The 17,177-nt window shown below is 37.7% G+C and overlaps 1 protein-coding gene across 4 annotated transcripts in view; it reads left to right on the top strand.

The window, feature by feature from the left end:
- Nucleotides 1-17,177, top strand: part of strbp (spermatid perinuclear RNA binding protein) — a 227,999-nt gene that overhangs the window by 179,486 nt on the left and 31,336 nt on the right. For all 4 annotated transcript variants that reach the window (XM_073052558.1, XM_073052559.1, XM_073052555.1 and 1 more), the window contains 2 exons: nt 5,752-5,960; nt 12,843-13,010. In XM_073052558.1, the coding sequence (XP_072908659.1) occupies nt 5,752-5,960; nt 12,843-13,010 (377 nt within the window). The remainder of the gene's footprint in view (nt 1-5,751; nt 5,961-12,842; nt 13,011-17,177) is intronic.

The following is a 17,177-nucleotide window of genomic DNA, read 5'->3' as shown; positions in this document are numbered from 1 at the left end:
GGAACTTCCGCCCATAGCAGTGAGAGGTTGAAAATGTCCTTGAATACTCTCTCCAGTTGGTTGGCACAAGTTTTCAGAGCCTTAGCAGGTACTCCATCGGGACCTTCTGCCTTCTGAGGATTCACCCTCTTTAAAGACAGCTTAACATTGGCCTCTGAAACAGAGATCACAGGGTCACCAGGTGCAGCAGGTATCTTCACAGCTGTAGTTAAATTCTCCCTTTTAAAGCGGGCATGGAAGGCATTGAGTTCATCTGGTAATGAAGCATCGCTGCCATTCATGTTATTGGGTTTCGCTTTGTAGGAAGTAATGTCTTGAACACCTTGCCAGAGTTGTCATACATGTGATGTCACCTCCAACCTCATTTGAAATTGTCTCTTTGCCCTTGAAATAGCCCTCCGCAAGTCATACCTGATTTTCTGGTACAGATCTGGATCACCAGACTTAAATACCGCAGATCTAGCCTTCAGCAGATGACATGCCTCCTGTTTCATCCATGGCTTTTGGTTTGGGAATGTACAGTAAGTCTTTGTAGGCGCACCCTTATCCACACAGGTTTTAATGAAGTTGGTAACAACTGCAGCATACTCATCCAGATTCGAAGACGAATCAGCCCAGTCCACCGATTCAAAGCAGTCCTGTAAGTGCTCCTGTGCTTCTCTTGTCCTTACCTTCTTGGTCCTCACTACTGGTGTTGAAGTCTTCAGTCTCTGCCTATACTCAGGGAGCAGAAGTACAGCCAGGTGATCAGACTTCCCGAAGTGGTGGACTTCCTCGGAACCTTCTTCCAGTTGCTCTAACCTAATTGGATGACACACATTTCAAAGTGCCCTTATCTTCAACGGTAACCCAAACAGGCTGAAAGCAGAACAGACTACTCTTACAGAACTACTAAAATTATATACCGACAGCATAGCAGTAAAATTGTGAACCAGGGCGTTACGTGTATATAACTGCCATCAGGGTCCTTTTACCCTTGCAGTTTCTTAACTCAACCCACAAGCATTCAACATTTTCCAATCTTAGGTCACATCTTTCTAATGATTTGATGCCATTCTTTACCAGCAGAGCCACACCACCCCCTCTGCCTACCTTCCTATCCCTCCAATAAAATTTGTAACTTTGGACAATCTGTAAAAGTGCCACAAGATCATCCACCTTGTTTCTTATACACCATACATTGAGATATAAGACTTCGAGTACCTGTATTTGGTACTCTTTTTGATTCTACATCCCTAATGCACTGATACCCTCCTGGAGTTGGTGATGGAGGTAACGAAAGTGGGGCTTATTAAGTGAGAACTGTTAATTTATCCTTCAATAACTTGGACATGCACTTTTGATTTGGTGGGGGGGGAGGGGGAAGAAGCAAGTGGAAGTTAAGAATTTGTTTTCTTAAAGTAAGAAGGAATTCAGCCAGGCAAATGAGGCTGGTGAGAGATCCTGACAACTGTGGTAGTGAGAAAGCAATAATTAAGGAAAAAGGAAGAGTCAGGTATTGGCTTTGAGAGAATGTTGGGAACGCAGAAATGTGGGAAACCTGAGGAACAAGATCTGAGACATTTAGGAACTTGGGCTCATACTGCACGCAAATCATGAAAGCTATTACTAAGGAGATTGAATTCATAGGGAAGTAATATAGAGTACTTCTGAGACCACATCTTGAGTTCTAAGTGCAGTGTTTTCTCCTTGTTTAAGGAAGGATGTTAATGCATTGTGCAGTTTTCTTTTAATCAGGAAAGGTTGGATAATTTAGACTAGGGTTCGGAGGAGTCAGAGGATTTTATTGAAACATGAGACCATGAGAACTTGAAAATCTAACTGACCTTTTGTGGCAGAATCCAGACCTAGAAAGTCATTTTAAAAAATAAGGTGTTACTCAAACTTCGTTTTCCGAAATTTATGCATCTGTGGAACTCTCTTCCTCAAATGGTCATGAAAGCAGAATCTGAATATTTTTAAGGAATTGGTACATAAGTATTTGTGAAGCAAGATTCTGAAAGGTCTTAGAATGTGGAGCTGAAGTGATAGTCAGATTAGTCATAATCTCCTTAAATGGTGAACAGAATTGAGGAGAAGAGGCATTCTCCCATTATTAATTTTGTATGTTTATAATACTGGCTATTGAGGCTTAATTGAATGTAGGGAACTGTTCAACTGTGGCCAGTAGAAAAGTTTAGATAGCTATGGGAAAATAAGGCAATTGCTAAAATTTGCTATTTGAGAATGGACAGAGAATTTCTAATTTTACAGATCCTTAGAATATTAAAAGCATAATTGTGGGTGAAAATTACAACAAAATCACAAAAGGAACACATTTTTATACACAAAGATATCAATTGCAAAAAAAGTGAAGGAATTAATTTGCAGCATATTGGGTCCATAGAAAATATGAAAATAAATAAATGAAAACATATAATGCAATACATCCTTCCTGAAATAAGGAGACTAATACTGAGCACCGTATCCAGCTGTGGTCTCACCAGTACCCTTTATAAACCACTTTAGCTCTATTCTTAGACTAGGACAGTGAAAGTGTAAATGTATTATGAGAATATTTCTAATAATTAGTCAGTAGCAAGGTGTCATGAATCTTGTATTTTTTAAATAATTGTTATAAGAATCTGGGGAACATTAAAACATCTGAATTATGAGGAATAGATATTAAAGGCAAATGGGGAAAATCACGAAAGAGAGGTTATTATTGGCTCTGGCATTGAGGTGACACCATCAAAGACATAAGGAATATAGCCAGCCTTCTTGGTTTGAGTTATGTTAACAATTTGGATATTGTGTGGAAACACTATCGATTTTATTTTCGAGTCATTGTGAAATATTGGTATTTTTGAATTGTCACTGTAATTGGTGTAATGGAGACAATTTAAGGTGAATGCTTATGCACATTCACACATTTGTGAATTTTTCATCATGAAGCATTGCTGCTAGCGTTTTAAATCTTTACTATTTATTTTGTGCCCCATCTACATTCATTACATTCCAAAATGTTCATCCTTTTAATACAATCAAAGGAGGTTCAAGTTTGGAACAAAATTATATTTTATTTATCTATAAGAGCTGAGAGAGAGAAAGAAAAAGAAAAAGAAAATACAGAATCACAGTGGATTTAATTTGCCTTTTTTGACACTGATCAACTGAAAAGGCCTTTTGAAAACAGATCTCTATAAAGTGATTTAAGTTAAGTACAAATATGAAACACAAGATCACCCCCTTCAAGTGGGTATTTGGTAGATGTACCTTCAGCAATTTTATGGCCTTGAATCTGTGTGGATAGATCTCTATCAGCTTTGCACATCTGGACTCTGCAATTTTTCCTCATTCTTCTTTACAGAACTGCTCAAGCTCTGTCAGATTGTGTAGAGATCGTGAGTGAACAGGCCTTTTCAAGTCCAGCCACAAATACTCATTTGGATTGAGGTTTGGACTCTGCCCTGGCCACTTTGTTGTTTTTATGCCATTCCTGTGTAGCTTTGGCTTTATGCTGAGAGTCATTGTCTTGCTTTAAAACAAATCTTCTCCCAAGTAATAGTTCTTTTGCAGACTGCATCAGGTTTTCCACCAGGATTTCCCTGTATTTTGCGGCATTCATTTTACCCTTTACCTTCATAAACCTTCCAGGGCCTGCTACAGTGAAACATCCCCACAGCATGATGCAGCCACCACCGTGCTTCACGGTAAGCATGGTGTGTTTTTGATGATGTGTGGTGTTTGGTTTACACCAAACATAGTGTTCAGTCTGATGGCCATAAAGCTCAATTTTGGTTTCCTCAGACCATAGAACCTTCTTCCAACTGACTTCAAAGTCTCCCACTTGCCTTCTGACAAACTCTAGCCGAGATTTCATGTGAACTATTTTTTAACAGTGGCTTTCTGCTTGCCACTCTCCCATAAAGCTGCAACTGGTGAAGCAGCCAGGCAACAGTAATTATCCATTTCCTGACTTGTGCTTTTCAATAACCTTTTCACAGAGTTGCTTGGAGTGTTCTTTTGTCTTCATGGTGTAGTTTTTGCCAGGATACTGACTCACCAGCAGTTGGAACTTCCAGATACAGGTGTATTTTTACTACAATCAATTGAAACACCTTCACTGCACACAGGCCTCCAAAAAACAGGTCTCCTTTTAACTAATTATCTGACTTCTAAAACCAATTGGCTGTACCAGTGATAATTTGGTATGTCATATGAAAGGGGGTGAAAACATATGCAATAAAGTATTTTTCATTTTATATTTGTTATTAGTTTAGATAACTTTGTAGAGATCTGTTTTCACTTTGAACTGAGAGACTTTTTCTGTTGTTCAGTGTCAGAAAAGCCAATTTAATGTTGTAAAACAATAAAACACTTCCGGGGAGTGTTGCGAATATTTTTTATACGCATTGTAAATTGGGATCCAGAATTGGATCAGATAGCATTGATCATTGCACAAGGATAATTGAGCTGACTGAGGTAGGGATTGAGCAAGATTTTGTAGGTATGGAATGAATAGAAAATTATGAAGATTAAGGTAGAAGGAGAACACAATAGAGCGCTGGGGCCTGGAATACCATCTTTGAATCTGGATGTTCAGGTATTTGGGAATAGCTGTGGACTTATTGGGTGAGGTACAGACAGATAAAAGTAGGCTGCTGTTATTTGTTCTGTAGTTTTAAGTTCAGCTTCCTATTTATTGTGCATCATAAAGTTTTCTTTGGATAGGCAATCAGGAGTTGTCAATCAGGTAAAGTCAGAAGGTAGATGTAGAGTTTGCACTGTGAGTAGGAGGTTTCTATTATGCTGATCTTGAAATGGACAGTATTTACATTTATCCTTGATTTCAAGTCAAATAAACATCAGGGCCATTTGGCAACATCCGAAGATGCTGGGGAAAATGGAGATTTTGCAAGATACAGTAAATTTAGTAGAATTTATGGGTGTAGCAATAACTTGATGGAAGAGATTTTGAATTGGTTGTACAGGAATCTCAGGAGAATCTTCCATATGAAGTACGACAGTAATAGTGGAACAAATAGCAGAGCGTAGAGATGTTTTCAATTGTCATCTTTATTCTTGACCACCACATGTTTATCTGACGTGAAATCATGGATCAATGTAAATACTGTCCAATTCAAGTTAAGTATGATGGAATTGTTTGATTTACACCACAAGCTTTACTTCTAGCTTCTGACTTTGCCTGCCTGATTGCCTATCCCAAGAAAATTTTATGTACCATGTGCCATGTACAATATTTCAAAGTACAGACACAATGTGAAGTGTGAAGGATACAGTAGATGATGTATACCACTAGAGCAAAGTTTATCAAATTTAGAAATTTAATTAGAATGCTTCAGTGAAATCATTTCAATGAAAATTAGATTTATTTGACATTAAAAAGAACAGTGTCTTGCAAACAACATTGTAAATTTTGATAATATAGTGTAAATATAGAGACCACATTAAAATTGTTTTTAATGTCTGGAGTGTGCTATGGGCAACGACTTTAATCTGACTGAAATTTCTCAGCTAAGTGTTTGACATGGGAATATTAAGTGGATGTGCAGAAATATCTGCAAGGTTTCTGAAGCTGTAAGTTCTACACAGAATACAATGGTTAAATGTTAACAGTTTTGTCTTTTAAATTAAACACATTAAATTTATCTGTAAAAAGAAATGTAATTCTTTCTGAGTGAAGATTTTTTTGAAAGAAAGAAAAGTTGAAAGAGTTTTGAATTTTTATTTTTATACTGATTCTTCTAGTAATGGAAAGCAAAGCAATAGATGTTAACCAACCTATGAATGCTCTGATGAGATTGAATCAGATTAAACCTGGACTGCAGTACAAGCTTCTCTCACAGTCTGGTCCAGTGCATGCGCCTGTTTTCACTATGTCAGTAGACGTTGATGGCAAAACCTATGAGGCTTCAGGACCATCTAAAAAAACTGCCAAACTTAATGTTGCAGTTAAGGTAAGAGCCATGTTAACGTGTCATGATGTTTTCTGTCTTTAAAACAACTTTTGGGGAAAGTTAATTATGGTTAGCACATCTGCTTGGAATATATAGTCTCAAGGGTGCATCCAAAATAGAATTGAATGGACTTAACTTGTTTGTGAATGAGTATCTACATTTTCATAAAATCAACACACAAAATGAAGCATATGGTCAATTAGCTTTATTTGTCACATTTATAGTACATCAAAACATACAGTAAGATGCATCATTTGTGTAATTTCTTTTGTGATATGCTCAGGACAGCCCACAAGTGTCACCACATCTCTGGCATGCTGATAGTTCACTCACCCTATCATGTATATCTTTGGAATGTGGGAGGGAACCGGAGCACCCAGTGAAACAAACACAGTCACAAGATGAAGTCTCCTTATAGATAATTGGGGGAGTGGGTTCCTGTGGAATTGAACCGTGATCAGTGATCGCTGGTGCTGTGAATCGATGTGCTAATTCTATGCTATTGTGCCGCCAGCACAAACTGTGATTTATGCTGTATAAATGGTCTGTCTTCACTCTCATTCCATGCTTAGACTGCAATTTCTCTTTGTTGTAAACCAGCTAAAAAGAAGCAGCTAGAGAAGTACTGCTTCATTAGTACTGCCTCAAATAACCATTTTTAATAACACAGACTGGCTTCACTTAACTCCTTCCCCTCCCCTACCTTCTTATTCGGTTTCTTCCTCCTTCTCGGTCTAGATGAAGGGTATCGGCCCAAAACATGAACTGTTTATTATTCTCCGTACATACTGCCTGGCCTTCTGTTCCTCCAGCACTTTGTGTGTTAATGACCATCGTGCTTATTTATTTTCTTGACTAGTGAGCTAGTTTTGGAGTTGCTGCAAGGCATGACTAAGAACTCATGCATGCTTTTATTTTAGAGTTACAATAATCCAACCATTGTTGGTTTATTTCACCAGTTCTTGCTATTAAACAGGGTTTGTTAGTCTTCTCGGCAAAGGCTTTGGTAGTTATATACTCAAGATGCAAATTACTTGAAGGGTTCTTTTTTCTAGGTTATTTTCTTCCTTTGTTATGGAAAGAATGAAGAATGTTGAGGAAACTTAATTCTGAAGAATGAAGCTAGAACAGCTCTTGATAAAACCCACTGAACTATACTGTAGATTATGATAGATTGCACTGTCACAATTTACATTTTACAATAAACAGTGCAGTAAACCTTGCATATATAATTATAATTTATTCTAATTGGATTAAAAGGATTTGTGGTGTTCTTTTGTTTCTTTTGAAAATTGTTCAAGATATATTGTATAGTCTATTTGCTCTCTCAAGTTTTATTTGTGGCTGCAACTACTGATGATCTGCATATTTCCATAAATCCTGGTATAAAAGAAGAACAGTTTGATGATTAGACATTCAAAATGTTTCTATATTGTCAATGGGGCAATGCTGGCCTTTTACCAAACTCCCCATTGGGCCAAAGCTGTAAGGGTCCTATTGTTTACAAATCCTCATTTTGCAACACTAGCATAATTCACATTGTTTATAAGTGTCAGATTTATTTTTTTTAAAGTTAAATATCAAAATTGTTCTGAATTTCTCCAAACCATAAAGATTCAACAATTCAATGCACTATTGAACATTTTAAATAAGTAACCTTTAAAGTCTTCAAAAAGATTTTTGCAATTCTTAGCAAATACAGAGTGGCCCAGGTTCCTTTCAAATTTTATCCCTAGAATCTTATAATACTTCAATAATTAAAAATTTAGAAGTTGAATAAGCAGCCTCTTCCCATGTCATGAACTTTCTTGAAATAAACCCATGAAGCTTTGTGAATCCTAAAGACAAAGTCTGTTTTAATGCCTCTAGGAATAGCCAATAAGCTTTCTGTTAGCCTTTTTCATGTTAACAAATAATTAATCAAAATCAATCCATTTCAAAATTTGTCAATATTCTTTTGCTTTTGAGATTTCATTTAAAGAATGAGACTCACTTTTCACAAAAGTACTGGATACAGGTGCATTAACTAACAATAGATTTATTAATTAGTTCAATCTAATACAAAGAAACAATCCTGAATATTGTGTCCTGTTCAGGTTCTTTCTCTTCTGGTCATGTTTTCTCTCTTTTATATGTCTTCCTTTGTTCTTGCATGCTGTCTACAAATTTCCTGAGCTATCTTCCTCATGCTTGAGAACTACACTTACCTTTATTCATCGTGTGCTCTGTTTTTTTGGTACATAGATTGAAGTCTTCTTATTCACCCTTTGTTTGCTTTTGTGCAGATTGAGTTATTCCTGAAATGACACCCTTCTTACTTATTATCTAGAATTCTGTATAAATACCGTGACCTTCAGTGCCTTGGATCTTAGTGTTTCCATCCCCTCCTTTAGTTTTTATGTTTTTTAATTGCTGTCCTGATCCTAACTAACTTGTTTCAAGTGGTGTATTTTGTTAACAATTTCCTGGTAAATTGCTTTGTGCCAGGTAAACTGTCTGCTTCCAACAAAAAATCACAATATAAATCCATGTCCTGACTTTCACAGTCTGCAAATTATTAAAAGTAATTATGTTTCATTATCTTTCACAACATAAGTACTTGGAGCTATGATGCTGTGGCCATTACAGAGACTTGGATGGCTCAGGGGCAGGAATGGTTGCTTCGAGTGCCAGGCTTTAGATGTTTCAGAAAGGACAGGGAGGGAAGCAAAAGAGGTGAGGGTGTGGCACTGTTGATCAGAGGTAGTGTCACGTCTGCAGAAAAGGCGGAAGACATGAAGGGATTGTCCACAGAGTCTCTGTGGGTGGAAGTGAGGAACAGAAAGGGGTCAATACCTCTACTAGGTGTTTTTATAGACCACCCAATAGTAACAGGGACATCGAGGAACAGATAGGGAGACAGATTCTGGAAAGGTGTAATAATAGCAGGGTTGTCGTGGTGGGAGATTTTAATTTCCCAAATATCGATTGGCATGTCCCTAGAGCAAGGGGTTTAGATGGGGTGGAGTTTGTTGGGTGTTCAAGAAGGTAGATAAGCCTACAAGAGGAGAGGCTGTACTTGATCTGGTATTGAGAAATGAACCTGGTCAGGTGTCAGATCTCTCAGTGGAAGATCATTCTGGAGATAGTGATCACAATTCTATCTCCTTTACCATAGGACTGGAGAGGGATAGGAATATACAAGTTAGAAAAGCGTTTGATTGGAGTAGGGGGAAATATGAGGCTATCAGGCAGAAACTTGGAAGCATAAATTGGGAAAAGATGTTCTTAGGGAAATGTATGGAAGAAATGTGGCAAACGTTCAGGGGATATTTGCGTAGGGTTCTGAGTAGGTACGTTCCAATGAGACATGGAAAGGATGGTAGGGTACAAGATCCGTGGTGTACAAAGGCTGTTGTAAATCTAGTCAAGAAGAAAAGAAGAGCTTATAAAAGGTTCAAAAGCTAGCTAGTGATAGAGATCTAGAAGATTATAAGGCTAGCAGGAAGGAGCTTAACAAGGAAATTAGGAGAGCCAGAAGGGGCCATGAGAAGGCCTTGGCGGACAGGATTAAGGAAAACCCCAAGGCAGTCTACAAGTATATGAAGAGCAAGAGGATAAAATGTAAGAGAATAGGACCGATCAAGTGTGACAATGGAAAGGTGTGTATGGAACCAGAGGAAATAGTGGAGGTACTTTATGAATACTTTGCTTCACTACATAAAAGGATCTTGGTGATTGTAGTGATGACTTACAGCAGACTGAAAAGCTTGAGAATGTAGATTTTAAGAAAGATGATGTGCTGGAGCTTTTGGAAAGCATCAAGTTGGATAAGTCATCAGGACTGGATGAGATGTACCCCAGGCTACTGTGTGAAACAAGGGAGGAGATTGCTGAGCCTCTGGCAATGACCTTTGCATCATCAATGGAGACGGGAGAGGATCCAGAGGATTGGAGGGTTGTGGATGTTGTTCCATTATTCAAGAAAGGGAGTAGAGATAGCCCAGGAAATTATAGAACAGTGAGTCTTCCTTCAGTGGTTGGTAAGTTGATGGAGAAGATCCTGAGAGGCAGGATTTATGAACATTTGGAGAGGCATAATATGATTAGGAATAGTCAGCATGGCTTTGTGAAAGGCAGTCGTGCCTTAAGAGCCTGATTGAATTTTTTGAGGATGTGACTAAACACATTAATGAAGGTAGATATAGTGTGTATGGATTTCAGCAAGGCATTTGATAAGGTACCCCATGCAAGGCTTATTGAGAAAGTAAGGAGGCATGGGATCCAAGGGACATTCCTTTGTGGATCCAGAACTGGCTTGCCCACAGAAGGCAAAGAGTGGTTGTAGATGGGTCATATTCTGCATGGAGATTGGTCACCATTGGTGTGCCTCAGGGATCTGTTCTGAGACCCCTGCTCTTTGTGATTTTTATAAATCACCTGGATGAAGAAGTGGAGGGCTGGGTTAGTAAATTTGCTGGTGACCCAAAGATTGGGGGTTTTGTGGATAGTGTGGAGGGCTGTCAGAGGTTACAGCAGGACATTGATAGGATGAAAAACTGGGCTGAGAAGTGGCAGATGTAGTTCAACCCAGATAAATGTGAGGTGGTTCATTTTGGTAGGTCAACTATGATGGCAGAATATAGTATTAATGGTAAGACTCTTGGCAGTGTGGAGGATCAGAGGGATCTTGGGGTCTGTCCATAGGACACTCAAAGCTGCTGTGCAGGTTGACTCTGTGGTTAAGAAAGCATATGGTGCATTGGCCTTCATCAATCGTGGGATTGAGTTTAGGAACCTAGAGGTAATGTTGCAGCTATATAGGACCCTGGTCAGATCCCACTTGGAGTACAATGCTCAATTCTGGTTGCCTCATTACAGGAAGGATGTGGGAACCATAGAAAGGGTGCAGAGGTTACAAGGACATTGTCTGGATTGGGGAGCATGCCTTATGAGAATAGGTTGAGTGAACATGGCCTTTTTTCCTTGGAGTGACAAAGGATGAGAGGTGACCTGATAGAGGTGTATAAGATGATGAGAGGCATTGATTGTGTGGATAGTCAGAGGCTTTTTCCCAGGGCTGGAATGACTAGCACGAGAGGGCACAGTTTTAAGGTGCTTAGAAGTAGGTATAAAGGAAATGTCAGGTGTAAGCTTTTTATGTAGAGAGTGGTGAGTGTGTGGAATGGGCTGCTGGTGACGATGGTGGAGGCAGATACTTAGCTGCCAACCGTACTTTGCTTCATAATCATCAACCTCCCCAACCCCTTCCCCCGCACAAAAATGCAACGGGAACATCAGCACCCAAACCCCCCTCCCCTGCACAAAAAACTACTAACAAAATGCAGCAAGGACATCAAGAACAAAGATTTTAACAATCTTTGAAACACTTTTATAACAGCAATTATATTAAACCACTAAAGGACATCTCTATTTATGTGAGCAACTTCATGCATGAATCAAATATATTATTGCTTTTCATTTATTAATGTACAATTTTAGATCAAAAGTGGAATTTATCCATTTACCTGTTTTGTTCATCCTTAATAAAGGCACAGTGGATTCTGGTTAATTGGGGCACATCGGGACCAAGACATCTTGGCCCAATTAAGCAGATGGCCTAATTAGCCATAGTTACATGAAAATATTTAAAGAGGTATAAAAAAGACAAACTACTGTTTAACTGCATAGCAAATTATGTATTTAAATGAAATACAGAACAAATTTTAACTTTACCAATTCTACTATAGCGCTGTAAAGCTGTGTATAAGTTCCTAATAGTTATCAACAGAGAAATTCATCCAGTGTGCACTGTTATGTTCTTTTGATTGGCTGTAAAGGAACAAAATTAGTGTAGACACCTAGTGCAGATAATGCTGTCAGTGATTGCATCCTCCAAATCTTCATATTCATTGTAACATTCGATGATTGTTGTTACCTTCAAATTCTTGTAGTACCTAACTTGTTGGAAGTAGTGAAATTGTTTCATTTTCACTCCTGGCATCTCTGAACCTGACTGCTTGAAACTGCAGTGAGCAAAACAGTTCTGAATTGCCTTACTGCTTATTTCTTGTCAACTATGAGTGACAGATATCACTGCTTTTGAACACAAACATATGCTACTGACTATACTTAAAAACTTTGCTTTAAGCACATGTTGTGTCTAATGACCACAGCAAGTGCATGTGACTGATGCTAGTTAGAAACTACAGCAACATTCTCCTGTCCCATTTAAGCAGCATAGTTTTCTAAATAAATTAAGGGAGTCTTGGTTATTTTCTTGATTAGTTTTTGTTCTTTAAGTATTGTCGCAAATAAGCAGCTGCCCCAATTAACTGATGGCCCAATTAATTGGAATCCTCTGTAGTAAATTCTCTTCACCATTTTAGGAAGAATATACTTACAATGTGATTGTTTTTGGAAGTATTTTGTTCATGAATTGTGTTTCAATTGCAACAATTGAAATAATTACAAAAGTTCTTCTGCTGAATGTTGAGAGCAGCAAGGTTCTCAGTTTCAGCCATTACTTTCCAGGAATAGACATATTGAGTATATTAGCATTTTGTTATATGATTGTGAGCTGTTTTATTGATTTTGCATAGGAATTATTTGAGTTTTAATGATTAAGTGAATGATCCAAAATCTACCTTTAATAGAACTTTACACGATAGTGGATTAATTATTGTGGTATTAAAGTAGTAATGTTGAGTTTTTGGAATGTTGCATTATCTTGTACCCAAAATGACCATGATAATTGCTTAACCCCACTGGTTCATTCATATCTTAGCTGACCAGCAGTGACTCCAGTGCCACTATGTAGGTAGTATATGATGGTCTACTAATTTTTGTCTTGGACTTGAAGATTTTTTTTAACTTAATGAAGTCACATTATGGCTGTCTTAGGTGTTACAGTCCATGGGCTGTCCAACTGGTATGGATTTGAAGATGGGTTTGGAATCTCAGGAAGTGGAGGAAAAGTCCTCTGGCGATGATAAAAATGAAACTGTTTCTACAAACTCCAGTAATGACGCAGTTGGCTGTGTTCCTGCTACCAGCACCAATACTCTCGAGGTACCTGTCTTTAGATATTCAAATATTAATAGATTTATGAAGTCACTTTATCATTCTGCTTTTGTAACATTTGTGTATATAAATAGCTGGTATAGCTTCTTTAAAATGTTGCATGATTAAAAGTGTTAAAATAAATTCAGCATTCATTATTTTTATTTGAACCAGTTGAAGTTCCTTCCTGTTTTCTTAACACCTGGATTTTTCTTGAAGATAGTTTGTTCTTGCACAATTACACAAGGGAGTAACCGGAAGAGAAACTGACATTTGATAGGTGTATGATTTACGAATCATGACTGTAGCTATTTCCTGGAAGGCTGTGAAGCATAACAAATAAATCACCTTTGAACACTGGGCCGATCACCTCTCATATTCAGTTGGTGTTTCAAATTGAATTAGTGGAAGAAAAATAAGATTAAAATGAGCAATTATACCTAACCTATTCTAATTGACTAGACAATCTGTCTGACTCCCTGAAATGACACAATTGCTACCTGCTGCAGTAAATTTTAGCCCAGTAATGACAAATTAGAATCATCACGACAGAATGTGGTTACTGTAGATTTGCATAGAAAATCCCAAGATATTTTTATCAAATCACAGTAAGATAAGGTTAATTGAGGAGGAAACTGAAATAAGTACCTTTATTATCACATAACCATAAATTATGATTACCTCCAGGAAGTTTAAGATTGGTAAAGCATTCATATGTGTTATGATCCTGGTTCATTACACAGGCAGTCAGCCTATCATGACTAGTTAGTAAGAATCTTCAGGGAGTTTTTTAAATATTTATATTAACAATGCCTTTTCAAAAAGCCAGTCTGAGTTACTTATATTATACACTACTAGTCCTATTGTGTATTTAATTTTACAGTAATATTTGAGTAATATTGTATATAAATGATTTAATTAAGGATTCTTTATATGTAAAATTACATGAACGGCAGATGTCAGTACATCACCAGGTCATAAGTGCACGCCTCATTAAAGTAGAAATAAAGTCAACACGTTGATCCTCAGGCTTCATTTAGCTTATGAAGTTATAAAACAAAACAATTCCCATAGCAACAAAGATGCTCAGTTGATTTTTTTCCCCTTTTTCTCTGCTGAATCCAATACATTTATCCCACTTTATTCGCTATGTGTTGTTTGAAAACTGGAAAACCAACATTCAGTTCCTAGTCATTAGGTAAAAAGACACAATGTGAACACTGCAGTAAATCCCTGATCAATTTGTTCAGGTGTAAATTGAATTATAAGAAATTAAGTTACTCATGGCTCTAATACTTTACTGGTTGTTACTGCAATGTAGGGGAAAGGCTGTGTCCTGATCCATTTGGCCTTTGTTCCCTATTTGTAAGAATCTTTGATGTAAAATGTGACCTCAAACATAAAAATATTTCCAACCAAATTTTAACTGGAGAAAACAAGTGTGCTTTAAATTGCAAAGAGGAGTTAGGGTGGAGAGAATAGGGAATATCTGCAGAAAGGATTACTTTGAAAGCTGACAGTAAAGACTAAAACAGAATTTTTTTTAAATTATAGAAAGGAGAATTTATAGAAAGAAATTATAGAAAGCTGCTGTTATTGGAGAAAAAAAACAAGGTGATTGTCTAAATTGTTAGATTCATCATTAAGTCCCAAGGGCTGCTGTGTACCCACGTGCAAAATGAATTGTTGCTTCTTAATCTTAATTGGACATCAGTGGAGCAATATAGGAAGCAGAAGATGGTGTAATGAGAGAGTAGGGGAGCAATACTGTGCTGCTTCACTGAGGTAGAGACTAGATCAATGAGGCATTTAAAGAGGAAGTGGGTCGATTTTTGAAAGACCAGAAATATTAGATAATAGTTTTTTCGGGGTAGAAATGTAGAATACTAGAGTGCATAACTTTAAAGTGAGGGCAGAAAGTTTAAAGGAAATGTGCAGAACAAGTTTTTTTTTACAAAGAATGTGGCAGATACCTAGAATGGGCTGCCAGAGGTAGTGGTGGAAATGGATACAATAGTGGTGTTCAAGTGGCATTTAGACAGACAGGGAAAGGGGCCAGGTGAATCACTTGCAGGCAGATGGGGTTAGTTTAATTTGGTATCATGCCTAGCACAGACATTGTGGACCGAAGGGCCTGTAGTGTTGTGTGTTCAAAGATGGATGTTGGAGTGAGGAGGAGAATATGTTTTAGAATGGTTTTTCGCTTCCAGTTTTGATTATCTTTCTGTTGATCTGCTGAAAGCTTCTGTCATTTTCTGTTTTAGATTTCCGTCATCTGCAAATTATTGCTCTAATTAAAATTTCACAAATTGGACTAATAGTCACCTCTGTAATTACATAGCTCATTTGTGATTGTAAATGAAGATAAAAGTGTTGGAGCGTGCCTATGTAGAATAATTCATAAAATTTTGAACTCCTTATTTAAGGAAGGAAGGGACAGTATACTTGGAGCAAGTTCAGGGAAGGCTTACTATTCTGGGATGAAGGAATGGTTAATTGAGGAATAACTGGGCAGCTTGGACCGAGTTATAAGAAAGAGAGGATATTCTGATTACATTTCAAAAGGGGCTTCAAGGAGTAGAAGCTGATATTCACTTACGGGAGATCTAGAATTGGGTAGGATAATTTCAGAATAAAAGGAAAGGCATTCATTAAGGGGATCAGAAAGAATTTCTTCTGTAAGAGAACCTTTGGAGTTTTTTTACGTATAGTCAAGTCTGAACTGGACAGATCATGGACTAAAATGGAGTTGAAGGTTAGAGTGAGACCTGGCAAGAAAGATGAGCAAAGGCCGAGATTAAATCAGCTATGATGTTTTTGCATGTTTGAATAGGTTTCATGGTGGATGGTTTGTGTGCCTCTGGTAACTAACTATTCATGCAGGTGAATATTTTTGGAAATCCAGGAATTGAGTGGGTGTAATAGTCACTCTTTGCAAGGGAGAAGACAAAATTAGGTTTAATGTTTGCCTTCTGTTCTGTGATGCTGTAATATTAGTCACTTACTAAACACTTCCCATGGTCTTCACACCAACACTTATATCACTTTGTGACTCAAGCATTGTGGTTTGGAAGGTCTAATTGTAGCGCTTGTCCTGTTGATGGACATAACCTGCGATTATTAATGGAAGCACATGTAGCAGCCACATATTTATTTCAAAGGTTAACAACTTCTCCAGCAATGCAGATTGTTGTTCTTAAGCTGGGACTTGTGAAATTTTCTATATAGTCCATAATTAATGTTAAATTAATCCAATATAATATTTGGCTATACACATTCAGATTTATATTAATCTGAGTTAAAAGAAAATTGCTGTATCCACCCACAGGTAAATTATTTTTCCGAGTGGAATTTTTAGTAGATGTTATATCGTGGGAAAGCACCGTGAGGGTTAAACGAGAGCACTGACCTTGCTGGGATTTCCATCCCAGCTGAAAACAAGTAGAGATCCAAAGAAAGAAGGGACATAAATCCAAAAAAGAAGAAGAGACTCTTTAATGTCATTTCCAGTACACAAGTGTAAAGGAGAATGAAATAATTATTACTCAGGTCCAATGCAGCACACACTGAAACACAATGAGATAAAAAACACAATAAATATAAATACACAGACAGTTTATATACATTGATTTTATGTCAATAAAGTGATGCTAGGGATAAGATTGTCTGTACATAAGGTGACTGACAAGAAATGATAAAGAAGTGGTGATTGGGGGTACAGAAGGGTGCGTTAGTGGGCGGAGGTGTTACTATTCGGGGAAAGTAACAGTTTTTGAGGCTGGTTGTCCTTGCATAGATGCTGTGTAGCCTTCTCCCTGATGGGAGAGGGGCAAACAGTCCATGAGCAGGGTGGGTGGGATCCTTCATGATGTTACTGGCCCTTGTCTGGCACCTTTCTGTATATCTGTCCTTGATGGTGGGTAGGCTGGTGCCAGTGATGTGTTGGGTAGTTTTGACTACCCATTTTAAAGCCATCGCTGCAGTGCAATTTCTGAAGCATGTAATGATGCAGCATATTCGGATGCTGTACTCTGCGCATTTGTAGAATTACGTGAATGTAGATGTTCATAGATATAGATGTGCTTTCTTCAGCCTCCTCAGAAAGTAGAAGCATTGGTGAGCTTTCCTGACTGTGTACATGCTTGACAGAGCAGAAGCTGTTTTAACTTCTGTCAC

This window comes from Hemitrygon akajei, chromosome 7 (genome assembly GCF_048418815.1).
Source record: "Hemitrygon akajei chromosome 7, sHemAka1.3, whole genome shotgun sequence".
Taxonomy (NCBI): Eukaryota; Metazoa; Chordata; class Chondrichthyes; order Myliobatiformes; family Dasyatidae; genus Hemitrygon; species Hemitrygon akajei.
The sequence above is the reverse complement of the archived record's forward strand: the minus strand, read 5'-3'. Positions and strand labels throughout refer to the sequence as shown.